Genomic DNA, 21325 nt, shown 5'->3' with positions numbered 1-21325 from the left:
GTTTTCTCAGTGACTTCCTCCTAGTCTCTTCTCTTCTCTGGCTTTGGATCTCTGAAATAACATAGTTCATAGAGGATGCTTTGAGTACAGGGAAAGTTTTGTGGGAGGGTGCTTTTTCCCTGTAAAACAATTTCATAAACTAATCTGAACTTTATCAGCTCCATACAGTCAGGCATTTTTCTGAAAAAGTCTGCCATTTCTGACACGAAGAGGCCCACTCTTTCATTGTTACTATTCAAACAGACACGTGGGGAACGAAGTGAAGGGGACAAATGAGGGGAAAATAGGGAAAAGCAGGGGATTCCTCCTAACGGAACTAGAAACCATTCCAACTGAATGGATGCCCGTAAGTCCCCTCTCGATGAAACAGATGAAAACCAGACCCCAACTCTCACATGTCACCAGCAGCCTGGATTCGTTTACATGTAGCCACTTTACAGATTTCAACGAAGCTGGGATTTGAATAGCAATTCCAATCTATCTAGCAGTGGCTGTGATTCAGGATCAGTCTCCCTAGTAATACAAGACAGAAAAAAACTGTTCTTTCAAGTTTCCTAAGTGAATAGCCACTCGTCTAGAGAAAAGCTTAAAATACTGTAGTAGCTTGTGTCAGCTCCAAGATGACCAAAGTTTGAGCAGGAAATAAGCCCCTTTTCCAAATAAAAGCCAATGTTCTCTCTCCTTGTTTTCTCCACAGACTGTTCTGTATCAGCAGGGTGAGCCCAAGCGGCACCCAGGGCTTCTCTGCAGCTCTGGCTTCAGCTTTCTTTTAGTGAGGATTTGGTCATTAAAAAAATAAAACAACAAAGCAAAACACCATCACATAGAAGAAGAAAAAGAGAGGCGTGCTTTACAAAACAGCTATTTCAAAATCATGATTTTTTAAAAACTACACAGAATGTGGAACGGAGGGGGGAAAAATGTCTCATGTGGGTTGCGTCGGCCCTGCAGCTGCTCCTCATTAAAGCTCCTCTTTACTCCCTCTGGGCTGGTTTCCAGCAGAAAATTCTTTAAACAGAACTCTGCTTTCAACCCACTTTCTTCTTGCTCTAGGCCTCTCGGCCCCCCAATCCGCAGTGGCAGCCTGCCCTAGCTGAGCTCGAGAGGGGGGAGCTGTTGTTAAGGTAAATGAGGTAAGGGCAGAGGGAAAAAAGATTACAAACCCCAGAAACCAAATTAAGCATTGGTCAGTAACAAAGGTCTGCAGTCTGAAAAGGTCCCAAATCAGTCTGTTCTTTCCTGTGACCATAACGCCAGCTTAGTTTCCTGCCCCCTCCCCGCCCCCCAGGCTCCTGTTAAAGTAGATAAAAATGATTGCTAACAGCTAAAGCTAACTGTAACCAGTTAAAGTTCCTATATCCCAAGGTCCTGGCTTACAAGCTCCTAGATGCCCGAGAGTCTCCAGAATCAAGTCTAAATTCTCGGATTGGAATTCAAGAGGCCCAGCCTACTAGTCTAACCTCACTGTCACCCTCCTCTCAGTACCTCCAAGTTGAACATCTCATCAGGCTGTCAGCTTTTTGATTCTGTAACTCTGTGTAAAGGTAACCACTGGGTTATGCTAATTACTGACCAAAAAAAAAAGGTTCAGGAAGACATCTTGCTAACTTCCTGGTAAAGAGGGAGAAAGGGAAGAGTTCTGAGATGTTGACTTCTTCTTGCCATTCCACTACCCTTCTCACCTCCCTTCCCCCAGAAAAGAAAGAGAAAATTAAAAAAAAAAAAAAAAAAGGAAATACTATAGCTTACTCAGCAAGAAAGAAAAACAAAAAGAACTAAAAATATATTCATGTACAGAGTTAGGGCTCAGTGCTGGGCTGTCTGTGGTAAAATACACTTTCTAGGGCTTTGCTGGTTTGATGTAAAGGAAACAAAAGACCAATATACAATCAATTTCTCCCTCCTCTCTCTCATTTTCTTTCTCTCTCTCACTCCTCTCTCTCATACACACGCACTTTTTTTTTTTTACCACAACTAATAAAGACTACAAAATACTGTAGGACAGCCCATTTTTCTACTATGTAAATTCAGCTTCCTGAGCAGAACATTTCTGCTTTTCTTGTAGTATTTCAGAAAATGTTAATCTTGGTTCCCACATTAGGCTGAATGCTTCCAAATTAAAAGTTTCCCACAGGAAAAGAATTTCACGGGGAATTGTGAGGCTGGGAATTATCTTCTGAAGCTCCACCTCACTTGGTTTCCATGCATTTAGGTTTTTCAACACTACCCCCCATATGAATAAAGCAATAAACACACTGATTTTAATAAATCCAAACCAGAAAGAAGCTGCCGTGGTATACACTTCAAAACTGTTAATTCATAGCACTGTTCATCTTCATCAGAAACTATGAAATCAGTGACCACTGCAATGGGAAACCATGCTTTATTTACACAAGAATTTGCAAACACCCTTATCTTCCAGTTTATAGTCTGGGCTCATTTATCAGAACTCAAAAGCTGAACTGAGTGCCTAGCCTCTTCAATCATCACTTGAAAGAGTGAACAAGGGCACACAAACAGCATTGGAAAACTTCTGTTGCTGCCATAACAGAAGGTGGTCTTTCCTGTCTTCTAGCATACAATCTGTACCTTTACCATATTTCACTGAGTGGACCCTGAGAAAGCATCCACTTGTGATTAAAATATGGCAAACGTATTCTAAACACATGAGTTTACAAAAAGCACCCTTCAGAGTAATAGGCAAAAACAAATGAGTTAAGCTAGTTGTCTCCAAACATTGTACAGTTACTGCAAGGAATTTGCAATGCTTATAAATCACTTTCTAGACTATTAAATAATGTCCTCTCCACATGAAATGGACTGTAAATGCTGTTACAGTTATTAAAATGTGGAAACATTCATTATAAAGGGTTATTGAATTCTCAGTAGATATTGACATTATGCATTGTATACAAACAAGAGACTGAGAACTGGCTTCATCTCAAGAACATCATCCCTTCATTCCTCACACCCTCGCTAGGCTCAGTTTCTTTAGTTCCTAGAACATGTTCTAATGCACCTCCAGAACTTTGTACGTGCTGTTCATTCAGTCCAAACACTTTTCCCTGCCCTCTTCTCATAGTTAAGACCTAAAATTTCTTTAAGCTTCTGCTCAAATTTTATTTCCTTTGAGAAATAGGCTTGATGCCCCCTGCTGTATATTCCCATAACCCTAACATATATCATTCATTATCTTATGATTATTTATTTCTTCCCCAAGAGATTGAGAATTATTATCACTATACTCATGGTGCCTAATACAGGAACTGGTGTACAGAAGACATTCAACTATTCAGTGCTCATATTCTTAACCAAAGCCAAAAGGCAAAATGCAAGGGCCTATAGAATCCTTACACCTTCAGTTCAGTTGCTCAGTCGTGTCCGACTCTTTGCAACCCCATGAATCACAGCACGACAGGCCTCCCTGTCCATCACCAACTCCCGGAGTTCACTCAAACTCAAGTCCATTGAGTCAGTGATGCCATCCAACCATCTCATCCTCGGTCGTCCCCTTCTCCTCCTGCCCCCAATCCCTCCCAGCATCAGGGTCTTTTCCAATGAGTCAACTCTTCGCATAAGGTGGCCAAAGTACCAGAGTTTCAGCTTTAGCATCATTCCTTCCAAAGAACACCCAGGGCTGATCTCCTTCAGAACGGACTGGTTGGATCTCCTTGCAGTCCAAGGGACTCTCAAGAGTCTTCTCCAACACCACAGTTCAAAAGCATCAATTCTTCGGCGCTCAGCCTTCTTCACAGTCCAACTCTCACATCCATACATGGCCACTGGAAAAACCATAGCCTTGACTAGACGGACCTTTGTTGGCAAAGTAATGTCTCTGCTTTTCAATATCAAAAGACTTTAATTATACTCAAAGTTTGGGAACCACTAGGTTGAGCTGTTTACCCAAAGGACTATCAATACTAATTAAGATTCCTGATACATACAGGACTTTTTAACCTTCACTTACCTCTAAATCATTCAAAGTGAGTCAGCCAAACCTATATGGAGTAGACTTTATAAATCATACTTTCTCCCCAAATAAGAACACTCTCTTCCTCTCTGTCTCTCTCTCTCTCTCTCACAGTCTGCATTTTCTCTTGTGGTTTTATTAATCTTTAATAAAACAGTGACTACATGAACCACCAGGATCCTGAGTGATAGAACATCCTACAAAGTGGCCTCAGTAGCATAAACTGCTAGATTATTCAGACACTGAGCAGTAAAAATTAAACAAAATTTCAGAGAAAAAAAACTGAGTGTGTTTGCTTTCTGTTCTCTAACATGAGGAAATGACCACCTGTAAAATTCTGAAGTCCAAAAAATATCTGAAGGCAGAAAGTTCCAAAAGCTTATAGTTTGGCCTAAAAGGATTCCTAGTTGAAAAATAACTGTACTCAAATCATATCAAACCAAACGTGAATGCGAGAGTAGGCAGGAGAAAAACCTGAATTTTTTCGAACTTTGAGAGATAAGTTTGAAGAGAAATAAAAAATATTTCTTTGTAGATTCTGAATACATCATTCTCCCAAAAAATGTAATAATCACATGTAGAGGTATGCAAGACCATTCAATGAATAATATAATATATTTAAATATATATAATATATAGAAAAATATAATTTAAAAATGCCCTGAAACACTATAAAATCTCATTTAAATGGCCTGACTTAGACTAGAACCACAGGTAATAAAAATAATGGACAGCATGAGGAAATAAATAACAGTGCCTTGAATCCTACTTCAAGACCAAAACCACTAGTTCCCATAAAAGATAGGGCTGTGACCCAAAGCATAAAAATAATGGTTCTTGGGGGTAAAAAAAAAACCTTAGATATTATAATGATCTTCCAAAGGGCTACGATAGATAAACTGATACATCATAATCTATGGTATTAAAATTGCATGGGGTTGGGGTAGAGAGATTAGGGGAAAAAACTCTAAAAATGCTCCTTTGGGGCAAGGGGGTGATAAAGATAAAAAGGTTGAGAAACACTGAGATAGCATATCCAAATAAAGTAATTTTTAGCTTAGTATCTGGCACACATAACACTCATAAATGTTAGTTGAATTAAACAGAAAAGTTTCCTACAAATGCTGCCTATATTTGTATATATTCAAACTCACATGACTTATAAAAAATTGTTCCTCAGCTTTGGAATCATAAGGAGATCAGTCCTGGGTGTTCTTTGGAAGGACTGATGCTAAAGCTGAAACTCCAATACTTTGGCCACCTTATGCGAAGAGTTGACTCACTGGAAAAGACCCTGATGCTGGGAGGGATTAGGGGCAGGAGGAGAAGGGGACGACAGAGGATGAGATGGCTGGATGGCATCACTGACTTGATGGACATGAATTTGAGTGAACTCCGGGGGTTGGTGATGGACAGGGAGGCCTGGCATGCTGCAGTTCATGGGGTCGCAAAGAGTCGGACACCACTGAGGAACTGAACTGAACTGATGCTTGATCTGCTGTATGAAATCAAAGTTTATGCTTCCATAGGGACAAAGTGGAAATCTTGCAAAGCTAAACAGCGGTCTAATGAGAAGATTTATATACCATACATTCAGATACCATTCTTTTAAAAATACAATGCTATCATTATTTTATGTACTCTTGCATTCTTTAACAAAAACAGCAAAACCTCCAATCCCTCACTACATGGCTGATGCTGGTAGTACATGTGAAAGTCTTAGCCTAGTGGTGTCTATACTTGGAAACATGCTCTATCAACAACTAACAGCTGGGACTGGATTTGGTTTGTTATCTGTTTTCCTCTAGATTATAAGCTTTTGAGAACAAAGATAATTATTAAAATCATCATCACAATAATCACCCCCCAAAATTTTCCACACAAAAGATAACTCATGAAGTTAATGACATCTCACAACACTTATTACTCTTATGACAATAAGAGAACAGTTACTGTCAAAGAAAAAAATGTAAATTTTTATTTATTTTTTAAAAACATTCTTTATTTAACAGGATCTTGGCTTTGCTGCAGACCTCCAGTATAGATCATCTCAACTAGAAAACTCGTATCAACTAAAAACTGATATAAGAAGATTCAGATATAATTCTTTGTTCTAATTTCAGCAACAGCTGATTTAAGAATTCCTTTTGTATATTAAAAAAAAAAAAAGCTTAGCACAAAGAATGGTTCTTCCATATCTCATGCCATCCAAGGACATGAAGCATTTCAAATGGCTACTCTAAGATAAAGGTCAGCAAATACTGCCCTAGGCAAAATCTACAGGCCACCTGTTTTTGTACCTCCAGCCCAGGGGCTAAAACTGGCTTTTACATGTTTTAATGGTTATGTTTTAAAGAGGTATATAGGTATGTACATCATATCCTTACTTTGCTTCTTGGCCAGCAAAGCTTAAAACCTTTATCATCTGGCACTTTAAGAAAAAAGTTCACTGATGCCTGCTTTAAGGCCAGGACAATATTAAAGTGTACATAGGAGAGTCCCAATCCGTCCCTAAAGGAAATCAGTCCTGAATATTCATTGGAAGAACTCATGCTGAAGCTCCAATACATTGGCCACCTGATGCGAAGAACTGACTCCTTGGAAAAGACCCTGATGCTGGGAAAGATTGAAGGCAGGAGGAGAAGGGGACAACAGAGGATGAGATGGTTGGATGGCATCACCAACTTGATGGACATGAGTGTGAGCAAGCTTTGGGAGTTCGTGATGGACAGGGAAGCCTGGCATGCTGCAGTCCATGGGGTCACAGAGTCAGACATGACTAAGGGACTGAACTGAACAGAGGCTAAAAACACCTTCAAAACATGTGCTCGCAATTTAGGTTAACTTTTTTTTGTTTATTAGAAGTCTGCCACTTTAGGAGCACTTGTTAAGAACCATGTTTAATTTCAGAAAGGCAACCCAATCATCAGAGAATCATCACTGTCAATTGTTATACCTCTGCATAATTAGAACCAATAATAACAAAAAGAACAGACATTAAGGAAAAGAATTAGAGTGTACAAACTTAAAAATATGGTGACTCAAGACAAAAACTACTACTTCCCTTAAAAGATGGGATCAGGCTCAAAGGGTCAAAAAAAAATTTTTTTAAGTTAAAGTTATTACGATGATTTGTGACCTTCCAAACCAAAGAAACTGAATATCAAAGAAGAATCCTGAAAGTACGCATTCAAGTTCACACAAAGTGAAGATAAGTGAAGTGCCTCTCAGGATGCATTTATTAAATGGAAGCAAGGCAAAGCCGCACCTGATGTGGCCACATTCTCCTGCATCATTCTGCTTTAAAAGCCCATGTCTACTGGTAGGTGAGACATACTCAGGGCATACTTGAAGACAGGTAGGTAGATAGATATGTAATGAGTCTGTTTCTTATCTGAATGAGAATAAAAATGTAGCTAGTATATTATTTTACAAAAACTCTCACCAAAGACTGGAGCATGTTCTTAGAGCTTTTGATTGAGTGTCTCCCCACAGACCTTTCCTCTGTATCAAGCCCTGGTTCTTCCACTAGGTGTGAATCTTGAAAAAGCTACTTTACTTCTCTGAGCCTCAGTCTCCTCATGTATTAAAACAAGATGTTAGGCCAAATAACCTCTAATAATACCTTTATCTCTAAAATTGTATGATTCCATTTAGGTATGTTCTATAGCCCCCATGGATATTAATATCCTTTAGGAGGATTAAAGACCTACTTTAGGAGGAACTCAAAAGAATTTCCACCTTGTTTTGTTTCATGGAATATTAAAAAAATAAAATATATAGCTAGAGTTAAAATTCTGGGACTTTCAAACTGCCTCATAAAAGCCCTAAGTTGCTTGTTTTTAATTCTGCTTTTCTCCCTCTTCCCCTTCTCTGCTCTCACCCTGAACAGCAGTCCCTTGAGAGTTGGTACCAAGAATGAAAAGAAAAAGTGCTGAATCTTTAGGTCACCTAATGGGGGCTGAGAAGCAGCTTTCAGTCCCACTCTACCTTCCCATCAGTTATGTAATACAGGACAAGTCACTTGGCCACTTTAAGCCTTGGGTTCCTCATCTTATAAAACAAGATGAGTGGGAAAGGTGCTCGACAAAATCCCTTCCACCTCCTGAGTTTGATGACTCTACAATTTTGGTTTTTGAATTTCTTCAGCAATACTGCCCGAGAATGCAATGATGTTTGCTGATGGTAATGCTTGGGGTCAGTGGTTGTGTATGTCTTGACCATCAACCCACTCTAAGCAGGGGCTCCCTGGGGCAAGAACTGTGCCTGCGTCTCTTCTTTTACATTCTTCATGCTACCTAACTCTCACCCTTCTAAGCACACAGACAATTCAATACACACTTGTATAAAGGAACTGTTGCACAACCCACACTTTCAGCTAACCCCTTGCAGGAAGCATAAGGAAGCAAAGAATAAGCAAAAGAGAAAGAGCGATATATTTAAACAAGATATGAAGAATTAAGAGGAACCGTGAGCCTAAAAGGGAAAGAAAGGCCTCTTCCCCAAGTCATGTGGCCAACATGAAAGCCTGTTTTCCTCAGCACAGAATAGTGGTAGACACTGCAGTCCCTCCCTTTATGGCCTCTGATCCACTGACAAGTCACACAAGACTAAAAATGACTGTGTGTGTCTGGGAAGAGACATACCAAATTTAAGCTTGTGGGGAATCAACCACTTAATTAAATTCATGTAGGACCTTTTTATACATAATTTTTTATACATCATCTCAATACAGCATAAGTACCTATCTTACTCATTTCCCCAACTCATAATGCTCTCATTAATCTTTATAAAATTTAAGAAAGAATAGGTGATGTTCCATAATTAGAGAGTATGCTTCTCTAAAAACTAATTGTAAACTCTGATTGTCAGTGTCAGCCTTTGCCTAGGAGGAAATGAGTCAACTTTTCATTAGTAATCAAGTTCTGTCCATTTTTTAAGAGTGACCCAGAAATTCAAGGCCATGAGTTTTAACAACATGAGACAGAGAATGAGACACCACAAATATTACTTACAAATGCAGCTAAGAGGAAAATTAAAGTCAAAAAGGTTCCTGAGGTACTTTTCAGGCTGAGTAAGATTTCAGAAGAGGCAAGTTGCCCAGTAAAATAATTCCTTAAGGAGATGTCTCTGGCTTACACAATAACCACCAGCATTTCAAAATTTTAAAGGGACAGGGGGTTAAATGGCCAAGTCACTGGCATGGTCTAGGCAAAGGAATCATAACCACTATTAAATGTTTTCCACACAGAATAGGCATCCCTGGTTTATTCTGTATAATTGAGGGTTTGGATGTGTACTATATAATCAGAGGAAACAAGCAGAAAAGGACACGAGCTAATTTGGGGTAACCAGATGCTTGCTTACGCTGGATCCCTGAAATGAACTGGATCAGGACAATGATATGCTGGACAGAAGAGATCTGAGGTTAGGATGCCTCAGATCAAGAATGCACTATGCCTTATATGAAGACTGATCCTGCTCCTGACATCTCTGTTTTTCCATCACTCCTCCTAACCCTTTTTTTCTTTCTTGCCTCAGAGATTTTGAATTCTGACTTTCCCTGTAAATGATGTCCACAAGCCTACCTGGCCACTCTGTTCTGGAAGCAGCACAAGAGTCAACAGTCAAGGCCAAAAGGCGGAGGGAAGGAGAGATGATTGCTCCCAGCTGCCCCCTCTTCTTTGTCCTTGGGTCTCCCTCCTCATGCCTTAATCCAGACAGCCTATCTCAGGCATTCAAGCCAACATGTGCTAAAGGAATGATTTTTCAAATCAGTTAGCTGTCATTGTGAAACAGATTAAAAATCCACAAGCTAGTTGAGCAAAACCTCACACAAACTGAAGTACAGACACAGAACACCCACGATGTAAAAAAAAAAAAAAAAAGTTTTAAAACTATGTCATTAAGGAAAAAACAGTGACAATATTGGTAATGATTATTTCAGTTAATCACACACAGCCTTTTCTAGTCGCCTCAGTCTCTCTATTTCCATCCTTCTGCCTATCCATTTCCTAAGACACAGTCAATATTCTCAGATTTATTCTCAGATTATAAGTGAACCACAAGATATTCTCTGATTTTAGTCTTCCATAGCAGTCGTTCCCTTGTCTCAATCTCCACAGTTCATATGCATACATATATTACATATATGTATGTATGTATGTGTGTGTATATATGTATACATATATGTGTATGTATGTGTATGCCTCATCTCCCCAATAAGATGGCAAGACATCAGAGAACTGCCACCATGTCTTATGCAAGAAACACAACACTCATTAGCAGACACCCCTGAGGTCTAGCTACTTCTGAATAAGAAAGTCAGAGAGCACAGGTCTCCTCAGCCTTTATGTTTGATCACAATACCCTGCACAGTGCTTAATCACAGTAGCCAGTCCAATAAACACCAGTTTGATGAAAATTAAACTTCCCTTTGAAGAGGGCTATGGACTGAGTGCACCCCTTCAAAATCCTTATATTGAAACCCTCATCCCCAATGTAATGTTATTTGGAGCTGGGGACTTTGGGAAATAACGCAGCAGATGAAGTCAAGAGGGCGGGGTCCTCATGAGGGGATTAGTACCACCATGTGAGGATATAGTGAGAAGCTAGCTGGCTACAAAGCAGGAAGTCCTCACAGGGAATTGAAGAAGCCAGAACCTTGATCATGGACTTCCCAGCCTCCAGAACTATGAGAAATAAATGTCTGTTGGTTAGGCCACCTGGTCTTTGGCAGTTTGTTATATAGCAGCCTGAGTTGGCTAAGACAAACAGTGATGATCCTAAAAAGTGTCTTTAGAGTCTGACTTTCAGGGTTGAGGATACAGGACTATACATATAGTACCTGTTGAAAAGTAGCCTGAATCCACATAGACTCCGTGCCCTAAATGCTACTATTCTACAGAAGGTTTAATCAGCCTCTTTTCTCATTAACACCTACTTTCTCCTCAAACTTATGTAAAGAAAAAATGTATATAACATTCCAGTTGGATATGTATCCTCAGTAATGCCACCTGTTATTTAAATAACGCCTTTATTAGTCTTTGCTTTCACTTTCTTTCCATAAAGGCCTTTTCTTCTGGATCCAAGTAGAAGATTGTTTAGGAGAAGAACAGTTTAAAAAGAAGGTAGCTGCATTAATAAGAGAAGACTGAAGGCATCACTATGAGAGTCAGTAATACATATTCAGACACAGAGGATGAAGTGCTAGTGAAGATTACGGATGATGAGTGAATAACGTATAGAAAACTTCGGGACGCCCCAGAGAAACTATAAATGACAGTGAGATGTAAAACAAAACAACTAAAAAACTATGAAAACAAAACACAAAATATGCGCACGCACACGCACACACACACACACACACACACACACACAGGGATGGGGGTAGAGGAAACACTAAACTTCATTCCTAGCTACAAAATTCCTAGCTCAGGATGCTGAGAAGGAGGCTTAATGAAAAGCTTCATCACACCCACACATTTAAGCTAGCTTAACAGAGAAAAAAGTACTTGGAAATTTTTAGATAATTACATTTTTATCACATTCTGACTTCCTCAAACCCTTTGTATTCAATCTTGCTAGCCTTGATAAAAGATAGATAGCCAAAATTTTAAATGAAGGATTTAATTAAGTTACTCCAGATCATGAAAGAGAAATATTTCTCATCCTGCTTAGTCAAAACAAAAGGGGGATAAAGGAATTACTACATGAAATTAATGGTGCTGACATGCCACAATGGAACAATGAGAAAGAAACTTTACTTAGGATTATGGTTAACCTGTGTTATGGGGACTGTGTTGAAAGAAGCCTAGCTAAACTCCTAACTATTTGTGCCAGGTTTGCAGGCCAAGATTAGTTGGTTTAACTTACTGGCAATGACCCAAGACAGGCAAAAGGATACAAGCAGAGCCTAAGAACCACCTTTTTCTACTTCTCCACCTAACACCGAAGTTTGTAAAGTTTCTAACCTAAAGAATATAAAGATCAGTTGAACAGAACACGGGAATTCTGCTGTTATATATTGATAAGAAGCTATTAATCAATTTTTCATACCTCACGAAAAATTCCTCAGGGACACAACATATTTCTTAAAGGATTTTTTCAAGGACATAAATGTTAATAAGAACAACAGCTTAGAAATGGTTCTGTTGAAAGGTCCAGACCCCAAGTCCTAAACAAAGAAAGCCTCACAGGACACACATCTATATGTCTACAACTCACACTGCAAGCATAAGGCTGTGCATTTAACAATTTGTGATTTTTGTGATGGCAGCATCATTTATCAGAAGTGGTAGAATTTAACCTGTCTCAGTTTCACAGCTGCATAAAATCTGTCTGGACTTGCTCATCTTCCATTAGGAAAAAAGGGAGAAGTTTTAAGGTTTTAAGTTTAATTTTTTCTACTAAAAAGCATGTTAGCACACAATATCCTCCACCCCCACCTGCACTGCTCTCTTCTTATATTTCATCTGCATTAACTGCACTGAGTTCTCATGGTCAAGGCCACTTCTCAGAAACGCAGCATTAGCCAAGCCTGGCCCACGTATTCAGCTGGCAAAAAACTTCATATGGGGTTTTCCATAAGATGGTACAGAAAAACCCTAACAAAATTTTGGCCAACCCAATATTATGAGCTACCCAGGCCTTATCTAGGTCTCTACTTTAAAGGAAACTATATGGAATTTTAGTCATAATCCTGATCTGAAAAGCTACCTTTCATGCACTTTCAAATGTTCCACACCGCCTTTTCAGAAGATCCTGTTTAAACTGCCACTTTAAAATAGGTAATTTTGTCCCATTTTACTGATAAGCAAACTAAGACTCAGAGAAACAGTACATTTTCAAACAGCACACCTCAGGTCAGATACTTAAAGAGTTATGTGATATTGGGCAAAATATTTAACCTGAATTTTCATATACTCACTGGTAAAACAGGGATATTAAAATTATCTACCTTACATGAGGAGGCTTCCCATGTGACTCCGTGGTAAGGAATCTACCTGCTAATGCAGGACACACAGGAGACACAGATTCAATCCCTGGGCCTGGAAGATTCCCTGAAAGACGAAATGGCAACCCACTCCAGTATTGTTGCCTGGAGAATTCCATGGACAGAGAAGACTGGGGGGCTGCAGCCCATGGGGTCGCAGAGTCAGACACAACTGAGCGACAGCATGCTCAGGACTAGAAAAATACATGTAAAGAGCTTAACTGAGCACAGAGGCTAGTAAGTAATAAATGCTCAATAAATGTTAGCTAGTATAATACTCTTTAACTTGCCAAAGATCTAGTTACTGACAGTGCTTGGGGCTTAACTTCACGTCTATCTGACATGAAAACTTGTCCTTTCCATGTCACCAAACAGGGCTTTTTCAAATATGTTACTTTACTCACCAGAGCCAAACTAACCATACAGGAGCCTGGGGCAGAAAAAAAAAAAAATCAACAGTTCTGATTTCATCCTTTTTTAAATGTACATACTTTAATCATAATTTTTGCATTAATTTTGAACTATTGCCTTCAAATATTATTTATCAAGATTGAAGGAACCTTGCTGACAAAACCAGTTTCAGCAGGAAAAGAGAAAGTGATTTAATAGTTGATATTTTCCCAGTGCCTTTCTTTGATCTGATACTGCCCCTGAACAGCACTGAGTGCACCAGCAAGGTGAGTGAAAGTGGAAAATGCTGAGTCAGGCATGACTTTTGAAAATGCCTTTCTAGGGCAGTACCACCACAACACACTGGTGATGCATCCTATACTATAAGTCAGGCTCTGGAATATTTTGAGTATCTCTATTCCTGGTTGCTCAGGCATGTCCGACTCTTTGCAACACCATGGACTGTAGCCCACCAGGTTCCTCTATCCGTGGGATTATCCTGGCAAGAATACTGGAGTGGGTTGCTCTTTCCTTCTCTCAAGAGGATGAAGAAGGCAATGGCTCTGGTTTTCTTGGATGGCTTTTGGAGGCCTGGACCACCAACACTCCTTCCTAATCCTGGCAAGGAAAACTGTTAGGTAAGTTTAATGTTTGTTAGCATTAATAGATAAATTTTAGGTGAAATGTGACAGTTATGTTTTATAACATTTTTTATTTATAATAATTTACTTTAAAATGTTTCTACTTAGATACTTTGGCAAAAAGTAGAGATTCTCAAAAGTAATCAACCATTCACAGAAGCTATATAACTCATGGTGACTTTCTATTATTTCAAAAATACTGTGCTAGTTACCTCTTAAGTGATATGTAGAAAACTTTGGAAACTCTTAAAATTTTATTTTATACTGTTAAAAATAATGGCAGAGTTGTTGTTCAGTGGCTAAGTCGTGTGTGATATTTTGCAACCCCATGGACTCCAGCAAGCCAGGGTCCCCTGTCCTTCACTATCTCCCAGAGTTTGCTCAGATTCATGTCAATTGAGTCAGTAATGCTATGTAACCATCTCATCCTCTGCTGCCCCCTTCAATCTTTCCCAGCATCAGGGTCTATTCCAGTGAGTAAGCCCTTCACATCAAGTGGCCAAAGTATTGAACCTTCAGCTTCAGCATCAGTCCTTCCAATGAAGTAATGGCAGAGTAACTTAGATCAACTCTCTCATTTATAATTATTATAAACTTCAGACAAAATATTAAAAGGTACCAGAGAGCAATCAAAGCAGGCAGAAACTAGAAGAGATATTAGCCTCAAAGGAAAAAACAAACTACATATATGAAACCTACACTTATATACCTTTTTCCCTGAAGGTATTCCCCAGTTCATGAAGCACAAGTGAAAGGAAGTCCTGCAAGAGCTAAGAAGTCAAAGGTATCTGGAATTGTCAAAATTCCTCTGAAAACTGAGGAAGAGAAATCCTGGACCAGACAGAACCAGTTTTGTAACCAGACATGTTAAAAAACATGTCATGTAACTCCACAACAAAATGATATGAGGAACACAACAGAAAGCAAGCGCTGGAAGGCTGAAAAGCTGAGCACGGTTTTGGGGAGTCAGAGGTTTGAATTCAAGTCCTACCAAATTAGAGGGGCTTGAGATACACCCCAGTGTGTAGTAAACACCTCTTGCTTTCCACTGAATTCACTGAAGGGTCATACTTTGGGAATAAGGACTGTATCCAGACTCCAAGTCTTGACTAAGACACACGATCATACTAAGAGCAAAACAGACCCACCATACCAGAACCTAAATACAAGCCTCCATAGCATAAAACTGATCTTCCAGTAACATTCTTTAGTAGAAGATAAATTTTAAAATGCATCACTTGCAATGTCCAAAAATCAATAAAACTACCATAAACATGAAGTAAAAGGTAACTGAAAGAGCTATTGATGGAAACACACCCAAAGACACCCCATATGTTAAAAACTGGCAGACAAGGACTTTAAATAACTATACTGTGTCCTTAAAAATACACATTTTGTGAATTTTGCAAATTGTAACCTCACCCACCCCCAACACTCTAGTGAACTTGAGTTGCCCATGAGTTTTAATCAAAGTGGGATTTGGAGTGGTTTATATTTGAAAGCCTGAGAAAACAACGTGAAAGTGATTAATGACAGCCAAACTTAATTATATATTTACACCTCCCAGTAGGACAAGGGAGAGAATGAAATGTCTTACCTCTGTGTAGTGAGAGAGGGCTTTATTAAGAGCTGACAACAACTATTTAGGAGCAATAATTGAGTTTTATGCAAGATTACACAGGTTCTTCTTGTCTAGCTCCCAATCTAATCATAGACTGATAGAATACTTAACAGTTAGAAAAAAACAGTTGAGCTGTATACAAAACTAACCTTTAAGAGTACTTGTCCTCATCTGTCAGTGTGATCTTATCAAGGATTTCTATAATTTCCATAAACAACCATTATAATTTAGCTAAGTCAATAACATTATGCTCTTTAAAGAGACAGTCAGTTGCCTTCTACTTTAAAACATTTTCCATTAACTCCCACCCACTCACCCCAGTAAAAGAAGTTTGGCCTCAGCTCTCTTTCCTTAATCCACTAAGCAATCTCATGAATAAAAAGACAGTCATTAAGTCCTATATATCTGATATGATTTTTATAAATGTGATTTTTATAAATCTTCTACATGTTCTAATATTCATATACCATTTTGTGAAAATAATATTTACTGAGCAAGCGGGAGTAACTTCTTTCCCTAGGGGAAAAAAATAAAAGGTGGTGAAGATATACCGAAAGGTCTGCTAAGTGAATGTTATTTTTATTTAAATTTTGCTTAGCATTCTGTGGGTGTTGGCTGGGGTGCCACTGCAGACGGGTGACCCGGCACCCCTGATATTGTTCTTGCATTCCTGTGTCCACTTATGTTGATTCTTCTACTCCCGAAGTTGCTAATATTACTTTTACTGAAGTAGAGAAACAATCACTTTTTATAAGCTTGGTTATCCACACTGGTCTCCCCAGAAGATGGCCTTATCTATTTTTCCCCTTACTCTGCTTTTCACTAGAAGATTGTTTCCCTCACAACAGGATTGGAAGCCATTTAAGGGATGTCTAGGAACTATGTCTAGACCCATATCCATAAGCAATCCACACCATCAATAATTAGCAAGTATTCAGCAACAGAATTCTGGCAGCTCCATTTCTGTCAATCACAAAGTGAGTCCCCTGTTTCCTAGCAATGCTTCTTCCAAAAACTGGGGGCAACTTTGTGTCTCTCACCTTGGTTGGAGAGCCTGAGACTCACAGATCTGTTTTCTCTCCCAAAATGACCCTTAGTGTCCATTCCTGGTATATGCTCAGAGTTTAGTCTCCTCTAGAATCTTCTCTCCCCATGTCAGACCACAAATATGTAGGCTAACACTTGGAACGTATTTGAAATTCTCCCTACATAAGTCACCAAGTTGAATTATCTCTAAATAGAACTAAATTGCCTCTCTGTATGGTACCGACATCCTGAACACTACATGAAGCAAACAAAATTCTGAGGAAAGGTCCAGTCTCTACTTATTTAAGACAAATACATTTAAAAACATGTGAGATGTATGAAAAGAGTAACATAGAAACTTACATTACCATACGTAAAATAGACAGCCAATGGGAATTTGCTGTATGGCTCAGAAAACTCAAACAGGGGCTCTGTATCAATCTAGAGTGGTGGGATGGGGGTGGGAGATGGAAGGGAGGTTCAAAAGGGAGGGGACATATGTATACCTATGACTGATTCATTTTGAGGTTTGACAGACAACAACAAAATTCTGTAAAGCAATTATCCTTCAATAAATAAATAAGTGAATGATAATACCTATTGAGCATTTTTTGATTCAAGAAACATATTGTTGGGCACTAGCTACATACTAGACTGAAAATGCACAAGACCAGGACCTCTCATACTCTAGTGGGAGAAACAAATATTATCAGCAAATGATCATAATATAATGGGTTAACTACCACAAGATAGCTAAATAATAGAATGAAGCAAGTAACTAAGACATCAGATGCCAAAAAGAGACTAAACAAGATTTCAGTGGCCAATTCTAACGTATTAAGTTCCTTTCCTTATTATCTCCAGTTGTGTTTCCATTCTTAGAGGAGACTACATCACATGTTTTTGGTTGGATTTTTTTCCCAGCTAGAAAAACTAAGTGAACAGCCTATAATGAGCTACATAAAAAATTTCATTTCCAATGTTATCTTTATTCCAATCCAAATAACCTATTGTTAAGCTTTACTGTCATCACAGCTTAAAATATTTTCACTTTGGTGAAGAAAATTTTTTCTGACTTGGAAAAATTCTTGTTCATAACATTAAAGAACTTAAATCCTGGTGTCAGAATAGACTTGATTGGAACAAATGTAATTATTACAGTTAAGTTATTCAGCTAAATATCCAGAAAAGAAACAAAACTATGTTAGATAAAATCACTTAAAATGCTTATCAAGCACATACTTCTACCAAAGTAAAGAACAAATACACCCCAAAAAAAGTATTAAAGAAGATAAATGTCATATTACCAAATCTTATTTTCTATTAAGGAAATAGAATGGATACATGTTTCTATCAAAAATTTTCAATTGAAGTATAAGCGGGGGAAGTTATCCATAGGAAATCTAGAGAAGCAATTTAAAAGAATACCTCACAGGCTTCCTCAAACAAAAAGTATGGCTACACTTCACGATTAGACAGGAAGAAAAGAAACACTCTTGAGAACTGGCCTCTACTCCCTAGACCTATTCCTCATCCTAATTCATCTCTAGTGTGGCTAGTGTGTGCATGCTCAGCTATGTCCAACACTTTGCAATGCCATGAACTGTAGCCCGCCAGGCTCCTCTGTCCATGGAATTTTCCAGGCAAGAAATACTGCAGTGGGCTGCCATTTCCTAACCCTAACCGTTATTCTTTTAAATCCATATAATGACCTTCACCCACAGCCCCTGATCCCTACTCCATCCCTACAGGCATGTGTGTATTTTCTTCTCTCACAGACTCTCCTTCAGAATTGGATATTTTACATTAGGGGGAAAAAAAGTGTTACATGGCTATAATATTTACCTATGGTAGGCAGAATTAAAGTTAACATGCATTTGGTCTAACTTAAAAACAAGATCAGAGCTAACACATTGAGAATCGATTCTAATCTGAAAACTGAAATTTTCTTAACTGAAAGATTTCTTAACGATTAAACTGAAAAATGTTAAAGAATATACTCTCTGGGCTTCCCTGATGGTTCAGTGGGTAAAGAATCTGCCTGCAATGCAAGAGACACAGGAGACATGGGTTTGATCCTTGGGTCAGGAAGATCTCCTAGAGGAGGAAAAGGCAACCCACTCCAGTACTCCTGCCTGGAAAATCCCATGGACAGAGGGGCTTGGTGGGCTACAGTCCAAAGGGTCACAAAGAGTCAGACATGACTAAGCACACATACACACATGAGCTACTCACTGAAAGCCTTTATCATGATGAAAAAGATAAGGGTAAGACAGTAAGTTCTTATTAACCATTTATCTGACATCCAAATCCTCATCTTCCAAAAAACTACATCAGGAAAGTTAGTGAACCAGTAACATTTCACAGCAGTATTAAGTATAGGATGGTAGAACCAAATTTTACCCAATTTCCTACTGAGGAAAAATAAGATATATGAAAATGAAAAAAAAAAAAACAAACAGAAAAACTTACTTGCAGTATCCTGTACCGTTGTGGTAGGTAACACATATTCCTTCATTTACACAAGGCTCATAGCCATCCCGACACTGCAATGCTAAAAATAAAAACAAACGCACATTAGAAATAAGTCACTAATCATAACCCTTAGACATTAAAGAAACAACCAATTCAGGGCATCTTTTTATCTTTTGGCTTCTGGGGTCATAGAAAAGCTTATCCCAAGAGTCTCTTCCCATAATAACTGCTCTGTGGTCCTGAATGGCATTCTTAATTCTCTGTGCTTCTATCTCTCTAGGCTACTACATCCCTTTCCCAATGATACTAAGAGAATTAAAGTTATGCTATCCAATCCACAATATACCACAAGCATCTTGGGATTTGGATACTTCTGATAAGCAATGTAAGGATTCATCGACGAATATTCAGGAAGACCGTAGATACTAGGTCACCACGATATCAATGAATTACTTAAGCCTTCACGTTAAGTTTCAAAACATGCCACTTCAAGAAGTAACTAGGAACATCAATGATATTCATTCAATAAACTATATTTGAGAGCCTAATGTGCAATGCCGGAGACCTGAGTTCGATTCTTGGGTCAGGAAGATCCCCTGGAGAAGGAAATGGCAATCCACTCCAGTATTCTTGCCTGGAAAATCCTATGGACAGAGGAGCCTGGTGGGCTACAGTCCATGGGGTCGCAAGAGTCGGACATGACTTAGCGACTAAACCACCACCACCAATGTGTAGCACATACTGTATTAGGATCCAGAAGAAAAGGCGGAAATAGAAAACATAGAGAAATAAATAAAACATAATCTCTAACTAACTTCAAGGGGCTCACACAAAGATGGGAAGCAGACCATGAATAGAGCTTGTAGACGAGGGGGGATATCAAAGTAAAGAAAATGAAAAGTTAATTTTATATATATATATATAAAATAATAATTCTCAAATTCTTGAATCTTCATTCCTGTAGTAAAAAGGCACTTCACCATCCTAATTCCCTCCCAAAAGAGACTGCTCAGAAATAAACAGCAATAGTAGAAACTTTCATTGAGTTTCAGCCGAAAGAGGAGGAAGTCTACCCAAAGGCTGCCATTTGTTTGCTAGATAGTTACAATACCTTGATCATTTAGCTTTTAGAGTTAGAATTTTCATCACCAAAATGCTTATCAAGAATCCTAGTAACAATTAGAAAGGCAAGACAGAAAGAAACCTTGTCAAACAAAAAAAACCAAAGTGGAAATCCATGAAACATTTTCTGGAAGATTATAAAGATATTCATCTCCTAGGATGGTTCATGTAAAAATACCTGAAAGCAAAATCAAGAAGGCCCTGGTTTTGAGTTTCCTCTGTGCATATCACTCTATGAATAAATTACAACATCAGAGGCTCTAGGTCTGCCCTTCTGGGAGATACCAGCTCTTCTCACAGCAGGGCCCATGCACAAGCTAGATATCAGAACAACTCCTCTACTAACAATTACTGCATGAGAACCCTTTGCTTGCCCACTACTGTTATCAACATCAAACTGATGAAAGTTTATAAAAAGCTCATCTGTTAAGGTAATAATGTTTTTTAAAACTAGTAACAACAATAGTTAACACACAACAATACTGTTTAAAGCACTTACACAGACTAATTAAATCTTCCCCACAACCCTATGAAGTAGTTAATTTCATTAAACTCATTTCCACAGAAAGCATAAGTGACCTACTTATTGTCACAACCGTGAGTTAAAGAGCCAAGATTTGAACCTACGGAGTCTGGATCTCATGAGAGAGTCCATCCTCTGAACACAGTAATATGCTGCTCCCTACTATGACATTTTTCTTCTCAAGCTGGGCAGAACAGGTATTATTATACCCACATATTGGAAAGTGAAGGCCAAGGAGCTTGAGAGACCACTTCCTGGGGCATTCCACCCTAGCACTAGCAATGACACTGCAGGGCTTTACTGAATCCAGCCCCATCTCCGTGACAGCTGTTGGGATCACACAAGCAGTCACTAGGTTGTAGTCCGAACAGGCACATGCAGGAACAGGGTCATCTTGCTGTCCATACCCCACTTCCCTGTAGGGCTCAAATGCTCCCTCTTCCCACACTGATAAGCCCGATGCAACAACTATAATTAAAACAGTTAATGTCAGGTTATTTCCTCCATACCAAAGTTCTCAAACTGATTGTTTTATTCTCTTTAGACACTTTTATTAGTTTCA

At 38.8% G+C, this 21325-nt stretch overlaps 1 protein-coding gene across 1 annotated transcript in view; it reads right to left on the bottom strand.

Annotated features, from left to right (window-relative positions):
• The window catches only part of NOTCH2 (notch receptor 2), a 178105-nt gene that overhangs the window by 105781 nt on the left and 50999 nt on the right, over positions 1–21325 (bottom strand). Inside the window, exon 2 of the mRNA XM_040230917.1 lies at positions 19116–19197. Coding sequence (XP_040086851.1) covers positions 19116–19197 — 82 coding nt within the window. The remainder of the gene's footprint in view (positions 1–19115; positions 19198–21325) is intronic.

This window comes from Oryx dammah, unplaced genomic scaffold, assembly GCF_014754425.2.
Source record: "Oryx dammah isolate SB20612 unplaced genomic scaffold, SCBI_Odam_1.1 HiC_scaffold_28, whole genome shotgun sequence".
In the NCBI taxonomy this organism is placed as follows: Eukaryota; Metazoa; Chordata; class Mammalia; order Artiodactyla; family Bovidae; genus Oryx; species Oryx dammah.
Note: the sequence above shows the minus strand (reverse complement) of the source record. Positions and strands in the feature narration are given on the sequence as shown.